The sequence below is a fragment of the Acanthopagrus latus genome, chromosome 9 (assembly GCF_904848185.1).
Source record: "Acanthopagrus latus isolate v.2019 chromosome 9, fAcaLat1.1, whole genome shotgun sequence".
Lineage (NCBI taxonomy): Eukaryota > Metazoa > Chordata > Actinopteri > Spariformes > Sparidae > Acanthopagrus > Acanthopagrus latus.
The window spans coordinates 4,300,548-4,321,133 of NC_051047.1; the positions used below are offsets into that span (position 1 = coordinate 4,300,548).

Consider the following 20,586-nt stretch of genomic DNA (forward strand, 5'->3'; position numbering starts at 1 on the left):
CTTCCAGTAATTAGAAAAAACAACAAACTGATCCATCTGCAGTGCCTTACAGGTTAGTAGTAATCTACAATAATATTGTTTTCACATGGCAGCTTTAAGATAAGGCATCTATTGACTCTGCTGCACAAAACTCTCTCAGAGTTGGACGGCAAAGTCGACAGCACCTCCTCAGATCCTGGCTTGGCTTGCTGTAACCATTATTATTCATGGCTGCACATGTTAGCTTCAGGTGAAAAACGGCCAACGTGATTTGTAATTGTTGTGAGGCAGAAGTCACGCTCAGTGCAAGTCTCCAATTTGCGCTTCTCAGCATGTTCATAACTTGACACATGGACCCCGAGATCTTGTGACTTTTCCACGCCTCTGCTCTGCGTGGTGCTCAGCGCGCTGCGGCTTAAGACGTGCGTGCAAAGCCAATTAGTAAAACACATGGCGCAAATGCAACACCATTAAAAAAAAAAAAAAACATCTCAAATATTCCGAGTGAACTTAATTGGTTCCGTCTCCTCGGCGCCCGGTGTTGGAGTGCTCACCTGTTTAACCTCGGCCTGTAGGTGGCGCAGCTGCAGCGTCTGCTCCAGCCGAGTGTGCGTGTGTTGCGCATTGAGCTCCACCTCCTGCTGCTTCTCATGGAGGAACTCCAACAGCTCCTGAACCTGAGAGGCCAAGTCCATGTCCTTCTCCCCTGTCAGCTCAATCCCTGCAAATACACAAACACACACACACACACACACACACACACACACACACACACATACAGACACTTCATGTTTCAGTCACTTTTGGGGACACATCTTAGATTTAGATTTATTTCCTGGAGACTTTTCTGGACCATAACCTAAAATGTAACAAATGTATGTGACCACAACTTGAGTAATACACACACACCCACACATACGCTTTGCACTGTGTAAATAATTTATCTGACAAAATGCTGTCCACTTAAATTTGTTAAATTTGGAGCCCAATAACAAACTTTCACGTCACTCTTTATGTGTGGGTGTACTTTTTAGCTGTGGACAGCTGTTTCCACTGTATCTCCAGTCTTAATGCTAAGCTAGACCGAACACATCACAACTCCAGCTGTGTGGGATGCCAGTGACGAATCCGGTCAAAGAAAGAAACTAATTATACACCCAAAACCCTGAACTATTCCTTTGATTTTACAATTTAACTCTGCAGCATCAGCGTACAATTAATGCCCTACAACACCAGTGCCTGAGAAACACATTGTGTGTGTGTGTATGTGTGTTGTGTGTGGTGGGTGAGAGAGATTTATCACTGCGGGGGGGCTCAGTGACAGCGGCCATGACCTCCGCATATACACAAACATACACACACACACACACAGTAAGAGGATTGTGCCGTGACGGTTTTTTAACCTAATTCTCTGCCTGTTCCACACAACATGCTTTTCTTTGGGATCACAGCACCATGACTGCCTAAGCATCTTTCCTCCACTGTAGAGCGGCCAGCTGCAAATCCACATGTGAGCCTGCTCAGCCACATTCAGAGGGCAGCAGGGACGCACATCATCACATGTGAGGTGTGAGGCTGTAAGGGGAATGCTAATGCGTCCTGGGAAGCAATGAAGAATGTGAATGCCCATCGAAGCCTGCAGTGTGCAATACAGAAACGCACTTTACAGCTCAAAACAGGAATTCTCTGTCCTTCCTTTCTGTCTTTTGTATGTTCCTCCTTCCGTCTCTTTTCGTTTCGTCAAACCTGTTTTTATTTGCTGTCTCACAGAGCGAAGGAGGTGCGAACTTCACCTGAAGCCTGGACCTCCATGATGTACTGGTGCAGGTCCTGACCCTGCTGCATCACTTCGTACGTCATGTTGTTCATGGCCACCTTCCTCTCTGCGTGTCTTTTCAGGCGCTGCTCTGCCAGGCCGATGTCCTCTGCGCCGCCAGAGGAGGCGCCGCCGCCCCCGCTGCTGCTGCCGCTGCTGCCTCCCGAGCGGCTGGCGTCGTTCAGCTGACGGGACAGATCCTCGTTCCAGGCGTCCAGCTCCGCCGTGACCTGCAGGGACGGAGGAAACATGGGATCAGAGGATGTTATATGGAGACACAGTTAATAACTAGAGCTGCAATGATTAGCTGATAAATTCACTAGATGAGTGAAAAACACTTAGCATTTTAACCACTTGCTGCCCCACCTTCTGGAATGTCTGGATTCACAGGTATTCTTTGAAATGTATTATGCCTAACGAAGAGTCGGGAGTTGGGTTTTAGACTGTTCTGAAATCTGATTCCACTTTGAGCTCCGGGAAATTACATTAGCATTTTCAAAAAAATGTGGGCATTTTCCACATGAAATGACTGATTGATCAGTCATAAAAATCATCAGCATGTCAACTGAGAATGGAAATAATTATTAGTTGCAGCCATGCTGACAACACAGCACTCCAAAAGTCAGTGGCTGCTGCATTGTGTTCTTCTCTCTCTTGTCTTTTTTGTTCATAAAAAGAGGTTGTTGCTTTTCTCATTCTCTCTTTCTCTCTTTCACTTTCACCTCTTTCCATGTGCAGAAGAAAGCTCTTTATAGGCAAAAAATATCTGACAGGCCCATCTTCTTATCAGGACATTGTGACGTTTCCCAGATGCAGCATTGGTTGTCATCCTCTATAAAACATTACATGGGATAAAACGATCAGTTGTCCGTCCTGACGCCCATTTTTATCCCAGATGGTCAGCATCTGTCAAGTGGACATCATGTCTTCTGAGCCCTGCGTAAGTGTTGCAGCACTTTGTGTGTAAGAGAAGATGGGAAGCAATGTGAGGCGATGAAACTCGTGATCAGTTTGCCCCTGTCAGTGGTATTTCTAAGGCCCTCAGAGAGCAACAGGGGACCTAGAGCAGCGCTCTGCTGTACTCCTGCCCTCCAAAAGCAGCACATGTATCTGTCAGGAAAAAGCCTGTCATGTCCACGGAACCAAACTGTCTTACCTCGATAGTATACTGCTCAAATATGCGTAGCTGGAGAAAAATGTCCAGCTTGATTTTGCGTTCGTGGAACAGTTCCTCCATCTGGCCCTGAGCCTCGTCCAGCTGCTGCAGCACCCCCTGAATGTGCGCGATGGAACTGCAGTGGGGCGTCTTATTGGTCGACATGGCTGCGTCCCTGTGGGAAGAGACACAGAGGGAGGTGTTACACCATATTGGTCCCCACCAGTAGCGGGATGTTATTTACCTCTACACACATAAACAGAGAGATGGAGAAAAAAACTGTATCGGAGTCAATATAGTAATTACCATATTCTGGCTGAGTGGCTGTGTGAACTTGACTTTTTTTCATATTATATATTATATTATTACTGAGCTTCTGTACAAATGGTTCTCGCTCTTTAATAACATTATAAATATTAATATCATTACTGGAGCCTCTGCATTCAGTTCTCCCCCACTCAGACAGCACCATGAATAATAACACAAATGTTATGATTACCTGAGCTGCTGTATTAATTCCTCTCCCTCTTTAATCACATTGAGCGTTGCCTCCAGTGTGGCCGTCTGCTGCTGCTGAAACTGCTGGATCAGGGTCTGAACCGAATCCACCGAATCACAGAGCACATCGTCCAACAGCTGCTTCTGCAGCTCCTCCATCCACGACCACAGCTGGACACGCAGACAGACACACAGATGGACACACAGATGGACACACAGTTGGACACGCAGATGGACACATAGATGGACACACACACAGACGGGCAGGTTAGCACATGTGTGATAAATCCATTAGCACACAATTTTCCTCTTACTGGACCACCTTAGCACTGCTAAATCTGAAAACATTAGATACAGAAAATAGCACATGACAGACTGCTAATGGTTGTAGTGATCCTAAAGGGATAAAACCAGCAATTACACACTTATCACACATCAATATCTGTGTGGTTGGCGATTAAACCTATAATTCATTGAGGCAAAAACCACAGGCGGCAGCAGGACATCTGAGAATGTTTGTGAGTCCCACCTCTTTGGTGTGTGTGTGGAAGGAGACAGACATGTCCAGCAGCAGCTTCCTGTGTTCGACTCGTCGGACGAAGTCCTGGATTCGGACCTCAAGGTGCCTGGCCGCCTTGTAGATCTCCTCAGGGTCACACTCTCCGGTTTGAGCCAGCTGCTCAGCTGCCTCCAGCAGCTTGTCTGCATTTGTGTATGTGTTCTGAGAGGATCAAGGGGACATCACATATATAAATATATATAATAAGAATATCGTACATAATAACAATAATAGTACTAGTTTAAGCTCATATCATGGCCATTCAAAATACTTATTTGTAACTGGCAACAGTTTCTTCTTTTTCACGCCACATTACCGGCCATCTTTCAAAATGGAAACAGATTGTAACTATGGCAAAGTGACAACAAACAAACATTAAGAAATGTATGAAGATTTCAGCACAGTTTGGTCCCTTCAGTAGTGCTGTGGTATGTAAGTAAGTGTGATAATACACTCCGAGCGGTGTTAAAATAGAAACTATCGGGCTGGTAATGCCAAGAACCTTATTGACATGTCATTACATTAGATGTATTCACATCTCCATCGCATTCACAATCACAATTAGTGGATTTGTGTGACAGCTCCTGCTTGGAGATTAAGGTCAACGAGACCATGGAGATGTCTGTGGACTCCGGCTATGATACATGGAGGAACCAGGGAATACAAAAACAAGCAGCTTGCCCAGAGCATCGTGAACACCTGCTCAAAAAAAATAGACCACCCCCTTCATTCTCTGATTCCACTGCATGGTCAGCAAGTGCTCCACCTCTACACTGCCCTACATAAGGCAGTCAAATGGCTGCCCTATGGTGAAAGCAACCTTTTTGCATGAGGCTTTTTACCCTCCAAACTCTGCCCTCAGCTCCCCTCCTGCCTGTGGTTAACCCCCACACAGACTGGTCTGCCACCAGTCGCCCCCACCACGCACTTTAAGACTCTTTAATTATTAATCATTATTGCTGAACACTGACCCTTGACTCTACCTCTTGCTACACGGCTGTTTGTCATGCATTAGCAAGTTAGAGGCTTTTTGGCACAGCTTCACCCACTTCCAGGGTGCATGGAGAGGACAAGGTCGAAAGAGGAAAAAGCTCCAGCAACACTTGTAGTAGAATGATCAACTTTAAGATCAGACCAACATGTTTCAGCTTGTTGACATCATCAGGGTAATTACAAAACACATTACAAACTACAATGGCACACAGTAGAAAATACACCTCCGCCAAGGCCCAGCCACCCCCCTTACATTCGATCTAGCCTCATCCGATGTTAAATAAATCATCTTTAAATCTGCTAGATCCAGATACGTACTTGGATCTGCATCAAATTGTACTCACTTATTGTCACAATGTTAAAGAAGGCGAGAAAAAAAAATTTGGATCAGTCCCTTTATCCAGATCCAGTTTAGTTTTTGTGCAATCCTGCTGACAAACCAACCAACACACAGATAGCAAACAAGCAGACACAGGCAACAACGCAACTTCACTGGCGAAGGTGACAGCATTTAGTTTAGGGAGGTATGAAGATGAAAAAAAATCATAAAGGCAAAAAAACTGAAACTGCCACCTTGTATGCCTCCTAAAATGATGCCACAGTTAAGTTGATCTTTCACCTTTTGGATTTAAAATGTCATAACATCATCATTTTATCTTATTAGCTATGTTTGTTAAATGTCATTAGAATATATCGTATGAATCCTTGAGCCAAAAAAGTGTTTTTTGAGGTCACCACAACCTTGACCTCTGACCTTTGGGCCACCAGATTTTAATCAGCTCATCCTCGAGTCCAGGTGGACATCTGTACCAAATCTGAAGGAATTCCCTTTTGACATATCACGCTCAAAAGAATGGGACAGATAAGCGGAAAACATAATGTGGACATACTTCAAATGGAGCACCTACAAAGGCGGGTCAGGTATGTGTTCATGTGGCTTCAGGCCAGTTGTTGTTGGGTTGAGGAGTGTTCAATAAAGAACATGGGTAACACTGTATTTGCTCCATAAACTGGAGAAGAGTAGAATAAGGCTGTAGAGAACAGAACTACATTAAAGTTCATGACCTCTTTGTAGCTGCTCCACTGACTGATACATGAATTGTTTTTATCTTGATACCTGCCCTATTTAAATGGTGATTTTAACGTGTTTACTTTTCTTAAATTTTGCATCACCACTGTCACACCAGCTTTTACATTATCGCCAACAATGACAGTTGCGGCCATGTTTGACGTCCTGACCTCTGAGGCGGTGCTTCTGACCTAGTTTAATCAGTTACACCTAAACACCACGGCTAAACAGAGATAACACCAGTCATGCGCAAACACACACAGTTAGACGGATTATGTTTTATTGAAATATTAATTCCCGTTTCTGTAAATCAACAGTGTTTCTTGTTTCCACCAGTATCTCCCAGGAAAAAAAGGACTGAATCCAGTCTGAATGTTAAAGCTCTCTGCATTAATCAGGAGGACAAAATGGATTAGTGTCTGTCTATTCTGGTAAGTGTGAGAGATTATGACTGGAATACTTTACTTCAGGAAATGTATTACATCTGAGATACGTCGGGGTGACTGGAGGTAGGGGGAGCGGTACTACAGTGAGGAATAAGTATTACATTATGATCCTAATTATTCAAGAATATGAATTAGGGTATTTGGGTGAGAGCTAACAGTCTGGATATTTCACATGTTAGTGGGATTAGTCTGAAGATAAAGATTATAATTTACATGAGATTAATACGCTTCGCTGCATGACTGGTTTGGTTCAGGGTGAGGTTTAAAGAAGGGAGGTGACAGGAAAGAAGAATCATCCCTGTCACCTGAATATGGAAGGCCAAACCTGACGTTTTCAGGAGCGAAATAAATGAATGGATGAAGCAGGAAACAAAAATTTGATAAGTAAATCCGTAAAAGGCAGCCTCATAAATAAACTTCACACACAAACTGAGAAAAGCATAGACAAAAAAAAAATACATGAAACTCTCTGAAAATGCCTCAGCTGATCAGCTCCTGAAAAAAAATAAATCCTGTTGAAACTCTGTTTACCGTACTGTATCAGTGTAAGGGAAAAAAAAACCTGACCATTATGACACATAGCCTGATCTGCCCACCTTTAAGCCAATCGTCTGCTTCATGACAGCTCAGCTAAGAAACATATTAGCCAATAGTGTTGTGTCTTCGGGCATGAAGGAGCAGAATTTCCAAGAAAGGTGAGGTCATTCAAATATTAGACATTAAACTTGTGTGTGTGTGTGTGTGTGTGTGTGTGTGTGGGGGGGGGGGGGGGGGGGGGGGGGCAGCTAAGTGCTGTATTGTGGAAACTTGGACTTGTTTCAGTTTCTTGAAGATGTTTCACCTCTTGTCTTCAGTTCTAACTACCTGTAGGGGAGCTGCAGGCATTTAAACATTCTGTGTGGGAGTGTCCTTACAGAGTCATTAATGAATTAATGACACTAGGGAGCTCTATATAAATATATATAAATAAATAAACAGCAAAAAAACAGACAAATAGTACATCTCACCGACCTTGCTGTTCTCCCTCGCCAACATGGCAAATCAACCAAAACGTCCTCCTTAAAACCGTACCATACCATAGCAGCCACCTGGTGATGCTATAAAAGCAATATGAAGCAAAAAGCAATACAAACAATCCAGTAACTGCCTATCACTCTCACTATACCATAACAGCGGCAGTCACCACCTAATAACACTGAGTAAATGCCTAACATTTACCTGCAGAGCCTCGAGCTGTGACCCACAAACACGAGAACAACCTCGACATTTCAGTTCTGATTACATCTCTCTTACATTCTTGGGAAAATCTCATCAATTTACAATGACCACAATAATGTTGTTTTCAATCACCTTAGAAAATGTAACAGCCTGACTGAGCTGAGCTGAGCGTTTCTACACAGCACTGCATGTATGCCGGAGGCCGTAAAAGTGTAATGTGGATAAACTTGCATAATCAATTCAGATGTGCGTCTTGAATGTGCACTAAATTACTTCATGTTATATTGTTCAGTGGAGGATTTCACCAGCAAAACGACTTCACAGAAATGCTGCCGAATAGAAGAGGAAGAAAGAAAGAAAGAAAGAAAGAAAGAAAGAAAGAAAGAAAGAAAGAAAGAAAGCCCAAAGGAGGACAAAGGAGGACGAAAGAAGAAGTGGATGCTAATATGTCTTGACACTATGTAGACAAGCAGGCTGTGTGCGTGTGTGTATGTGTGTGTGTGTGTGTGTGTGTGTGTGCATGTTCAGACTTTTTAAGGACAGTAAGGATCTGAGAATTCTGAACACATATGATATTGTTTGAACTTTTTTTCTGTTTGTTTAGCGTCCAAAGCGCTGCTCTGACACACACTCAAGTATTTACTTGACTTTAAAACTAAACAAATCAGACCACTGACATCTTCAATAGAGAAGAGCATCAAACGCTTCTGCGACATCCCGTCCAATTCAGAGAGCTTCAACTAAATACGAAGATGATGATGAAGGTTCTCAGTCATCCAGGTCATGGTAATTCTAAGTGCTGAGTTGTAGGCAACAGCGAAACATGCTGAACTAGAATGTTTCGTTGTTTTGTTTTCATCTTTACGAGCGAAACTCCAGCTCCAGTGTTCTTTTTCCTGAAAGACTGAGATTCAGGAATGAATAAGAGCTTCTGCAGATCTTTCAGGAAAGCCATCTGACCGTATATGGTTATGTAGAGGCACGTCTTCGTGCTTCCTGCCACCAGCAGGCATTGCGGTTTTGAAAATTTGGTATTAATCAGGGCCGATTGCTTACAGATGTTTGCAGGGCGAGAGAGTAAACGTTTGATAAAAAACAAACTACTAACTTCATAATTGTCATGGTGATCGCAGACCTTTTCAGGATTCAGACATGGATCTCTCTTGCAGTGCGAACACATAAACCATGTTATGCTGTATTGACAGAGTTGATTTCTATTGTAAAAGACTGATAATTGTGGCTTCACGCCGAGTCTGCCATTGGGGCGATAACATTTGTAGTGACAATACTTGGATGGAAAGACTCACCTGAGCTACATCTTCAAAGTCGTCGTGTCTTTTCTGCAGGGCTCGGGCTCTGTGGAGGGATTTCCCGACACCAGTGTGTTTGCTGAGGAAAGCCTCGCCGTGGTTTTCTATCCAGTCCATCACCTGGAGGAGAGAGAGAGAGAGAGCACAGCCATCAGCTTCACAGCATTCTCCTAACACTCGCACAGGATTAAAAAGGTCACCTGCAGAACCCTCTGTTCCTGGCGCTGCAGCCTTTGTTCTGACAGTGCACGCACAGATCAGCACTACAAAATGGTCTCAGAGCTCATGAATTAAGAATGGAACAGATGAAACCTTCATGATCTGCGTGGGAAATGTAGGTCACTGCAGCTGAGGAGAACAGGATGGTGAATATTCTGTACCATTAGACAACTGGAGGGCAACGTTGATGTGTATTGACGTTCTTGGCAGACGGCTGCCAGGCACCATCAACTGCCTCTTTGTTTACTGGATTTGATACACTGTTGGTGCCACCATTATGATCATTATCAGATCTTATTAGCAGCTCTCAGATCTGTCACTGTGGATGACAATTGCTTTTTTTTACAGTCTATTCTGCAAATGAGGACACAGGTGCTGCACACTGTTTTGTATTATTTTCACAATACAAAACTGTTTCTCAGTATGTTTAAACTGGATTTGACTGAGTCAATTTCAGACTGACTATGTAGGAAAATGTAAATACATCAGGACTTGATGTAAGAAGATGGTAAATACTAGCTGATTTTCTACTAAGTGGAAAAGGGCTTAAAAATCTGCAGCATGATGTCAAACATTATTTAATACACAAAGCGAACATACAATGCAGGTTCATAGCTTAGCTTAGCTTAAGGAAAGGACGCGTTGATATAGCATGATGTAAAAGTGGTTAACATACAGTAACTTCACAGCTTTCGCCAGTAGAAGGGTTCATGTGACCTGTGTCAGGTAAGTTACTTGAATGTAATCAATTACTCATAATGCATTAAACAGTAATCAGCATGTTTTATTAACTTAACCACTCCTACTACTCATACTCCAGCCAGGTGATTTCTGAACCCTGGCTTACTTCTGGCTAATGTTAGCAAGCCGAGCCCAGAAGATGCAACAACATAGATAAGACATCTTTGGAGGAGTTACTGGGAGTTATTTGTCCTCTTTTGGCAGAAGCTAAGGGCCTCCCCACACCTGCCTGACCTGCAGAGTGTCAGAGTAATGGAGTATTACAAGAATGAATTGTTACTAAGAGATGTATTTCTCCCCAACACTGGTTATGACATTTAAAGCAGTGCATTAAATATGGTTTATTTAAATCTAAAATCATTGATTTTTGGCAGCTTGGGGGCACCAATGACAAGTTGTGAACATGACACTGACATACAGTATATCACTTTTAAGTTGATATGATGACTTTGTTTGCTTTTTAACACATCCAGCAGTCAACCTGGTGAATGTAAGTACATTATCTAGTCTCTTTTAGCTGTTTTTAGTGTATTCCAACTCCCAAGGGACGTATTTCTTGAGCTGCTAAATGCTCCACTACGTCGACCAGCAAGTCGCCAACCTTATCTGTCTGCTGTTCAATGCTGTTTTTGGAACTTTGTCACTAAAAACAGTAGCCTGATGTGGTGAGAGGGAACAAAAACAGCAGAGTTACCAGCTAGGTAGCTAAACAGTGTGTTAAAACTCATTATAAAGCAACATGAAGACAAGGGAAACTGCAGATTTGGGTGATAAATCTCTGTAAAGGCATTTCCAACCCCTGTCACATGCCTTTGTCATTATCATCAGATCACTGATTATAACACTTTCAGTTATTGATCAGTGCCACGTTCACAAAGAAAAGACCTATTTCAGACTCAACCTAACATTGTTCCTTTTCTCTTTGCATAATGAGTTCATGAACAGAAAAAAATACAATCCACTCCTTCTTGACAATAACTACTGCTCCAACATCCCATCGACAAACGACCTAATGCATTAACAGATCATCTCAAAGCAGTTTTTTGGGGGCTCGGAGGAAAAGTGTGCTCGGACGGAGAGTGTTGTTACTCATGACATCAGCGCGGTGTAGTCAGTCCAGCTGGAGCCACAGAGAGGTCAGCGGGAGGTCACAACATACGCAGACTGAGGCCTGCTGACTGCAGCTGGACTATCTTGCAGCTCAAACTGCCAAATAAAACTACACACCTAATATGTTCTCGTACAGCCTTTACTTCTGCATCCCTCGCTCTCTTCCTCTCTGGGGTCGCATATATCCTGCAGCATAACAGCTCTGGTTGGAATAGCCCTGTTCTCACTGATTTATCGACTACTGGTATGAGCTTGCTCTCTCGCTCGCTCCTTTCTCACTTTCTATGTATGTCTCTCGTCCTCTGTGCGACTGTGTGTGTGTCTCTCTCCGGGGTCCCATAGAAGCTGATGCATGACGAGAGCGGTTGGCAAAGCTTTGTTTTCAATGAATTTATAACCTACTGATACAGTCTCTTCTTCACTCCTATCCCCCCACCCCCCACCCCCCCACCTCTCTCTCTCTCTCTTTGTCTTGCCTCTCTTAAACACTCTCTCACACTCTCTCCCGGGTCACATATAAATGTTTGCATGGCGCCCGCAGTCAGAGCATTCATCGTTGGATTTGTAGTTTGCCTGAAGCCCCGTTCCCCCCAACCACCCCACCCCACCCAAGAGCTGCTTATTTATACATACAGTACATACATGATGACTTCAGTTACAGCAGACCTGTTTCAAATTAATTCTGTTTGCGCGATCTGTTTCGTGCGGGTCCTCCAGAAAAATACTGGAGGAAAACAAAGAGGCTCGCATGAGAGTAAATAAGCTTATCCAGATGAATCATCGGCACAAAAGATTTGATAGAACATCGGGAATGTGCATTTCGGCAAGAGGCAGCGAACGATCAGAGCGTAAAATTCTGTTCCGGGTGCCACTGACAGCAGACGGGAGCTAAAGATCACGCCGCTGAGTAAACGGGTTTCAAAATCCACAGGGTAAGTGAATCTGATTTCATATCTGGGTCGATTTTGGGTGTATTCAACAACTACGTGGCTACTGTTACGACATTAACATGCACATCCACATCAGTGGATTTAGTTTTTGCAGTCTGTCCCGCACTGTTGGCACCAGTCGGCCCTTCTCGGTGGCTTTTTGGCCAACTGAGCGAGAAGAATCAGCGACTGAGAAATGCAAAAGAAAGGAGAAGCCCCTTGAGCCTGGCTCTGTAGCATCTACTATGTCACGTATTTACACCAGCTTCTCCATTTTGTGTCCTCCGCCTTTCCGCTAGTGTCATTTGTAACTGTTTATCAAACGTGTTCCTGATTGGAAGTATGCAATCAATCAGCACAAATGGAAATCGAACGTGTACTTCATACACGGCAGTGCATTTCGCCCGAGGTCATGACTTCTTCTCGTTGTTTCACGCTTTAGTACGATGACTGTGGTCATCTGAGTGAACGGATCTCAGTGCGTCCTCAGTGTGTCTCTGGTGCATTTACACCTGCACTTAGAGTTGTCCACCTGTGATCAGATACCTTAGGATGCATATTAACGCCAGGTGTAAACAGGCTCCTTCATCATGGCTACAGCATGCTCATGAGTACATGGGAACATAGAGTGAGTGAATACACATGCAGAGCCCACCGCCCCAACTTCGAAACACTATGCAACCACAAAATTAATACTTCAGTTACCATGGTGATAGCGGGATTAAGAGTCTGTATTTTCCTGCAGAACTGCTACTACTACTAGCAGCGGTTACTGCGACCTGTGGAATCAAACGATCACTGTAGTTAAGTAAGATGCAAGATGTTGAATATGAGACTTATATCAGAGTACCAGTACCAGATTACAGCTACTTGCTACTGCTACAGTACAGTTACCACTGCAACAACTTCTTGTGCCACTGCTGTTGGTAAAAGCAGCGGTCTAGTGAGTAAACAGTATAATCAACAGTATTAGCCCTAGTATTACTGCCACTGATGTCACTACTTCCAGCCTTAGTAGTACTACAAGAGGGGGAGTACTGAGGTGTGAAGGAGAACATCTGAACTGGCTGACAGATTTAAACAGCTGTGCTACCATTTCTGCCTGAGTTGTACTCAGACCAATTAATATGGGTACTGAGCTCTGGGTGGACACCTGGAGATGTTTTAGATTTTCGCTCACAAGCAGAAATAACCTGGTTTGTGTTTATCGAAGGACGCTTAATGTGGACATGAGATATTCATCACAATATATCACGTCACATCCATGGACGTGTTAAGATGATCACAGACTTCTTTCTATATTTTTTTTTTCTATTTTCAACAAGTTGTGTAATGTATCTAAGGCAGAGCTGCAACATTGTCAACTGTTGAGGTAACTGCACACTATTCTCAGACTAAATTAAGTCTTACATTCTACAGGTCTGCAGATTTCATGGTAATTAGTTTATTAATTTGGAATTAAAAAGTAACATATTTGAACTTGGCCCCAGGTTATCACAATAATTATCCTTAAAGCAAATTGAAAATCAGCCAAACACCATTTATTAATAATCTGCCACTGTCCAATAAGCAGTAACTAAACAGCTGGTCATTTCTTTAATACATTTCCAGGAAACGTGATTAAGCAGGAGGTAGTTTGTCATTTCCTGGAAAATGTATTAAATAAATTACCAGCTATTCATTAACTGATGATTGGGAAATAGCAGAATATAACTTTTAAATCATTGTTGTGGTTATTCTTAATACATTTTAAGGTTATCGTGGTAATTTGAGTGTAATTTCAAAAATGTTGCTCGGCAGTCAGTAATTGCAATTAGCAACTGCTTCTTGCTAATTGCTTGGTGAAATCACATAATAACCGTACAATCCGAACCTGTAAAATAAAGAGACACCTTGATCAGATCAAGTAACTGTTGAAGACAAAGTTCGTCCTTTTACTCCTTTATAACAGACACAACTGATCATCGTTGTGTTTTGGATAAAACAAGGATGACATCATGTTCAGCTCCGGGAAACAGTGATCGACATTTTCAACCGTTTTCTGACATTCTACACAGTGAGCTGCAAATCCTGAAAATACCTGATGGATTAATCGACAGTGAAAAACAATGGATAGTTCCAGCTTTAGTCTCGTGTTTGCATTACTTAATTTGCCTACAGATGGCCCTGAGCGGAGTGTAACTGCAAGCGTGGCGCTGCATCTCTGCGGTTGGATGACATTTCCTGGGCTTAGCCGTTTTGGAAATCACAACACTCTGTGTCCTCGTTAATGTACTCAGACCGTGCACATGTGGCCTCCAGTCGTGCCAGCAGTATTTGGTTGTACCTCATTCCTGGTGCATTACTGTCCACCCACAATCACATTAAAGAGACTACAATAATACAGACTTCCTCCTCCCCCCCGCTCATGACATTTACCCCGCTGGTTAAAAATAACCTTCATAAAATATAGTGGTGATATTAAATTTTGAGCCCCTGAATATCTCCAAAAAACCCCTGGAATCTATGCTGACACCTTTCCAAAACCACACAGTCTGCTCGTCTGTGAAATATGAGCGGTGGTACCAGCGGAGCAGAGATCCGCTCGCAGCATTTTATCTCAGGAATTTACAGCGTTTAGCCGGGACCAGAGGACAGCGGAGATGAATGAACATGCCTCATCTGTTCTGCTAGGCAAGGTTCGTCACACACACACACACACACACACACACACTTGACTGCCGTCTGTTGACTTGATTACATGCTTATATACAAGATTACATGCTCCGCTGTGGTTTGACAAACTTTTCCGACCTTGTGGGTGTTTATAACTCTTATGAACCCGTTTCAGTAAACTCAAAACTGCAATAAAAGTTTTGAACGTTTTTTTTTTTTATCAGTTCCTAAAACAGAGGCCTGTTGCAGAAACGAAACGGTTTACATCCTACCTCCAAACGCCTCCAGTTTACTTTGGACTCCTGTCTTGCTCAGACACTCCTACTGTTTTCATGTCACTTGCTTGCTGTATTCTTTGTGTGTGTGTGTGTGTGTGTGTGTGTGTTTGTGTGTACCTGCTGGACATCCTGCTGGAACACACACAGCTGCAGCCTCTGGTGCAGTCGGACCTTTCGGTGCTGCCAAATGTTCTCGAGGCGCCGCTGATGGTGCAGAACCTCGTGCACCACGTCCAGGATGCAGTGGACCTGCGACACGACTCAAATGTTAACCAGACGGCGACGTTTTGAATCCATTTTGTAAATATTTATTGTAATTTGCTCGCAGAGGAAACCGAGATCCCCTGGAGGAATGCGATCCCACTGACCGCTTTGGAGTAATTGGCGGTGGCCGTCAGCGATTCTGAGTTGCCGGGACTCAGAGGCCTCTGGAGGACGTCCAGCAGGGCTTTACCATCCTGACTCACCTGGAGACAGACAGGTGTGTAAATGCAGACATTAGAAAGGCTACACAGATGGAGACAGACAGAAGGGTGGAAGAAAAGAAAGCAAAACTGGTTTTCACAAAGAAAAAGCAAAGAAATGAATTTTTAAGCTGTTCCCTCTCCTCTGCTCTCCCTGTCTCTCTCTCTCTCCTCTCCGAAACAAATATATACTTTCTAAAAAAGCATTCCACTTCTTACTGCTAATTGCTAAATTATACATGGAAACACACCACTGAAACCTCTGCGTCACACACACACACACGCAGTGACGGTTTCCTCTCTGCAAGAAATGGGCCCTGTCTTTTTATACTGCCTTATGTTTCTTTAATGTCTCGTCTTAATGCCTTTATGACTCGTGTAAAGCACTCTGAATCGCCCAGTTGTTCAAAAGTGTATACAAATAAATGTGTCTTGCCTGTGCTAAGTGTTTTTATCAAATAAAAGTGGAATGATCTTTCTATATAGCTACGCCGTGGGCTGCTTCAAACATCCAGCTGTTTCTTGAGTATTCTATTCTACATATCATGGGCTCTAACAGTCTGAGCGTCAAATCATGGCTGGATTTAAAGTTTCTAAGGGGGGCAGCGCATGGGACTCTTTGCCAAAGGACGAGCAGGCAGAGCAAAAGCAAGCACACAGTCAGAAGAATCAATACATTAAGCTTGTGTTGCCTGAGAGACAGAAAAGTAACTCCAACACAGATACAGACAACAACACAAGACTCCCATCAGCAAAAGTCTTCCTGACAGAAGAAGGCTGTCCTGCGGTGTCTCGGAGGACAGGGAGCAGTTCCTAAACCTCCTTCTCAGGAGAGAAAACGAGGACAAGCCCTTAAGATGGGCAAAGAAATGCCAGAATTTCACAGCGGATAGAAAGAAGAAAGTCTTATTTACTGATGAATCCAAGTGATAGATTAGTGTCAGAAACAAGCTGACAGAAGTGACTGAGGAGGAGAGGCACTCCATTCTTCAGAGACATGCTCCCAGTACAGGTCAGACCAGTCGCTGTCAAATCATGCCAGGACAGCACGAGTCAGCAGGTTTTACACAAACAAGCGCAAGCTGTACCAAAGTCACGGACATCTTTTAAAGATTCAACGTTTCACTTAAAGTGTGAAGCTGAGATAATCAAAGTAGCACTACGTTTGAAACAAAAAAGCAAGACAGAAAGTATCTTCTCTTGTGGTCTCGTGGGACTTTTGGACGCGGCTCTGTGTCTGATGACTAATTAACAAATTGTTTAGCCGCTCCTGCTTTTACTTGGAAAGGAACCGCTCCAGAAATTGCACTGGCCCCTGAGCCGGTACGCTGCAAGTCTGGCGCTGAAATGAAACACTTTACGATTTGCATAATGAGATGTACAAAAGGAAACTGGATAAAAAGTAGGTTTGACAAGGATTCAAAACCAAGGGGCCGACTGCCTTGATAAGGACTTAGAAAACCAAACTGCATGAGGAAGACATTGTTTTGTTTTTTAATCAGTGATGAAATAAGCTCTGCAGAGATTAGACACTGTGTCTCTCTCCCTTAAAGCAGCCAAGAATTGAGCAGCTTGCCTTTACACACACACACACACACCTGGCACAAACATCCACACCGTCATCCTGTCTGCTTTTAAACGTGCCTGTAGTCACATTATTGCGAAGAGCAGAGAACACGATGCCGTAACTCATTTCCCCCCGTTCACATTAAACAAGAGGAGCCTCTGCCCACGGCTTTTATCTCATGTCGCCACGTTTTTGGAAACCTGAAAGAACCTCACGCACTGAAACACACTTCCACCCCGCTGAATACATGCGTCGAGTCAGGAGCACGAGATTAAAAACCCCTTGCCAGTCTTGCGTGTCACTTTTTGCAGCGCTCTCACAGGAGACAATGCAGTCGCAGTCTGCCAAGCCAAAGCGCCTCGGCCGCTCTGCCCGGAGCTTTACGTGTGTGTATATACGGACTTATCTTTTCACTGATAAGTATGAATTGAGCTAACACTGCAACAGCCCGCCTAAAGATAAAAAATGCCAGACTGCAGCAAAAGAGCGAAGGAGTGCGGGAGTGTTCCCAGGATAGATGCGTTGGAACAAGGAAGGCTTTCAGACAGCAGATCTGGACGGCGTTGTTCCGGCAGCGGACCAACACCTCCCTGTCATCGCAGCCACTCACAGCCAGCCTCGCTGGGCTGCCAAAGAGCAGCACCAACAGCACCTAAAAGGAGAGACCACGTCCTTCCCTGAGGGGGTAGACAAGCACTATTTTTGAACGCTTTTCCAGCATACAATTTTTACAAAATCCTACCATTTCAATTAAACCAGGGTGAGCAATCTGACCGAGACAATGTCACAATCTACATCAGTGACGCTGAAGCCTGCACTAAGGTGAGAAATCTAATCTAGGTCGGAGTACAATGCTGGCTTAGCCCTTTGTGACCTCACCATTAGAGGCTCTAGTATCAGTGTGGCAGATTTCAGTCGCGAGGCCATGTCAGTTTACCTCTGTGTAAGCCTGGGTCACCTGCTCGTACAGGCTCTGGTGGCGGTGGATGGCGATCTCCAGCTCCTGCATCTCAGACGGCAACCCTCCCTCACTGCAGACTTTACACCAGGCCTCCACCTCCGACAGGAACTGAGGAAGCAACACGGCACACACAAACACACACACACACACACACACACACACACACACACACACAAACAGAGTCTTGTGATTTGTGTCTTCATGTGGCTGTGGAAGCTGGTGAAATGGCTGCCGTGAGGTGTTTTTTGCGAAGGCTGTTCTAAGCCCCAGACTTTGCAAGTATAGTTTCATGGGTTTATTTATGACAAAGCAAAAATGATATCAACAATTGTCCATTCTTCAATTCTAATTTCTATTATAAAAAAAAAACAGTCTTTACTAATAATGGGCTGCCATAGATACATGTAGGTGCTATGGTCCATTCTAAATTACCCTGGGACTTTGGCAGAACACTAAATGTGAGTTTAAGGCCACAGAATACAAAAAATCAGATCATTTACCAGCAGGGTCAGTGTGTCTGCAGAATGAGGACAGCCTTTCCTTCCCTCCCTCTAATCTCTCTCATTTTCACACTTTTTGTCTGTAGTCTTGCCATTTTCCCTTCACTTGTATCTCTCTCTCCTCATCACGCGTTTCATCTTTCATCTTTGTTTGCTTCTGTCTTTCATTATGCTCGTTTTCAGTCTCAGCCAATCCTGCGTCACCTCCAACACTCTCTCTCTCTCTCTCTCTCTCTTCCTCTCTCTCGCTCTCTCCTGTCTTTCATCTCCGGCTCTCTCAAACGTACACTTGTAGCTAATGTCAAGGGCCCAGCAGGAATCAAACAAGTCCCATCTGTTGCCATGTCAACCGTCCAAGAATCAGCAGTAGAGCAGTTTGATCTATTAAATATAATCAATAATACAATAAAAGTAATGTCCCATTTACATTTTACATTCTGGACCCCTGTCTGCTGCCGAGAGATTCCTGGATTAGATAGTCGGAAACCAGGCAGTCTAACAGTAAGTGGAACAGCTTTTCCTCTAATGACAGAGAAGTCCTTCCATTAGAGGAGGAGGGGGGATTTATTTTTTATTTTTTTTCCAACAAAACATGGCCGGTTTGTTCTCGCTGCTGTCAGCTCAGGAGCCAAGCTCTGCTCGCTGATTTCTCTGTGAATTTGAATTCCTCGCGATCTCACCTGTTCAGCCTTCTGGTGAAAGACCGACGACATGGCAAGGATGGTGGAGCGCTCGTCAAGCGCAGCGGCAAAACTTTTCCAGTCCTGATCCAGCTGACCGGAGATCTGCTTTATCTGTGTGGAGGCGTAGTGACCGGCCTCCGCCAGGCGGCTCGCCACTGACATGATTCTGTTGATATTTACATAGGCATTCTGGGAAGAAAAGACAGGAACAAGACGCTGTTGTTAACTGGCCGATCCTGCTGTCATTAGTGGAACTGCACTTAATGCATTCCATCTTGCATAAAATACAGTGTGCACACAATATCTGTACATAAAATGTGTGTCTATCAAAATCATATAAAAATGACTTTAAGGAAATCATATATTACAGTTCTGTGCAAAATTTAACTCAGTATATCTTTTCTTTGATGCCATGGATTGTGGGTTTTATATTTGAATGATTTCATCTCATTAACTTTTGCAAAACAAAGGAAAGCTAAGCTAACATGGCTACATGACTATATTCTAGTATAGTTCACACTTCCAGGCACTTACACAGACTCAGTGCCATAAAGACTGTCTTTTCAACCTGATGGTTTATCTGCTGTCATACACGTTGATCCACAGTGGGCCAATATAATAAGTGTGCGTGTGAAACATTAGCTACCATGGAGTTCATGGCGAAGTGGTTGTGTTGCGTCTGCAGCTCCACAGCATGTTGGTAACTCCGGCCGATCTCCGTGTGACTCTGCAGGAACACCTCCTTGTTGTGGCTGATCCAGTCAAACATCTGCACACACACACACACACACACACACACACACACACCACACGGCAACATTAATAACATTGCTAACTAAGCTCCTGTCATGCAGGGATCCCTGCATGTCTCAATCACAACATCAATTCACCTCTGTAACTAACCCCGCTGCAACAACCCGCCATCAGATTAAATCTTGGCAGTGTACCTTTCTGCTAACCAGGAATATGTTGAATCTTTGCTCTGTTCATGTGAAATTTTCAATTGCATGCTGTGAGAACAATGTGCTCATGCTCTAGTTAGGTTTGGACACAATAAACCATTGGTTAGGGCGAGGAAGAGATCATGATTTGTCTCAAGCTGTAGTCTTATAGTAGTGTAGTGGCCTGTTAGCCTTCCCCTCCATCCCCTCCTACTCCCAACATCCACTTCATATACGGTGCCTATCAAAAATATTCAACCCCTTGGGCTATTTTCCCTTTTTTTTTCTCATGAATGGAATCCTGGTCATTATAATTTGACTTCTTTGGGCTGAAAAAATGACAAAAATGTTTAAGTGTAAACAGACGTCTACAGAGTAATCTCTAATTACTATAATGTAAAATAAGTGATGGCATAAGTACTCCATGCTTCTTTGTAAAAGCACTCAAGCTCTGTCAGGTTGCGCGGGGATCGGGTGTGAACACAAATTCTCTA

General features: G+C 43.7%; 1 protein-coding gene across 2 annotated transcripts in view; it reads right to left on the bottom strand.

Annotated features, from left to right (window-relative positions):
- kalrna (kalirin RhoGEF kinase a) overlaps positions 1-20,586 on the bottom strand; it is a 148,354-nt gene that overhangs the window by 74,805 nt on the left and 52,963 nt on the right. For both annotated transcript variants that reach the window (XM_037109054.1, XM_037109053.1), the window contains exons 9-19: positions 19,798-19,920; positions 19,149-19,340; positions 17,945-18,076; positions 15,345-15,443; positions 15,094-15,225; positions 9,042-9,164; positions 3,979-4,170; positions 3,451-3,620; positions 2,952-3,126; positions 1,773-2,025; positions 534-700 (exon numbers count right to left, since the gene is read on the bottom strand). In XM_037109054.1, coding sequence (XP_036964949.1) covers positions 534-700; positions 1,773-2,025; positions 2,952-3,126; positions 3,451-3,620; positions 3,979-4,170; positions 9,042-9,164; positions 15,094-15,225; positions 15,345-15,443; positions 17,945-18,076; positions 19,149-19,340; positions 19,798-19,920 — 1,758 coding nt within the window. The remainder of the gene's footprint in view (positions 1-533; positions 701-1,772; positions 2,026-2,951; positions 3,127-3,450; positions 3,621-3,978; positions 4,171-9,041; positions 9,165-15,093; positions 15,226-15,344; positions 15,444-17,944; positions 18,077-19,148; positions 19,341-19,797; positions 19,921-20,586) is intronic.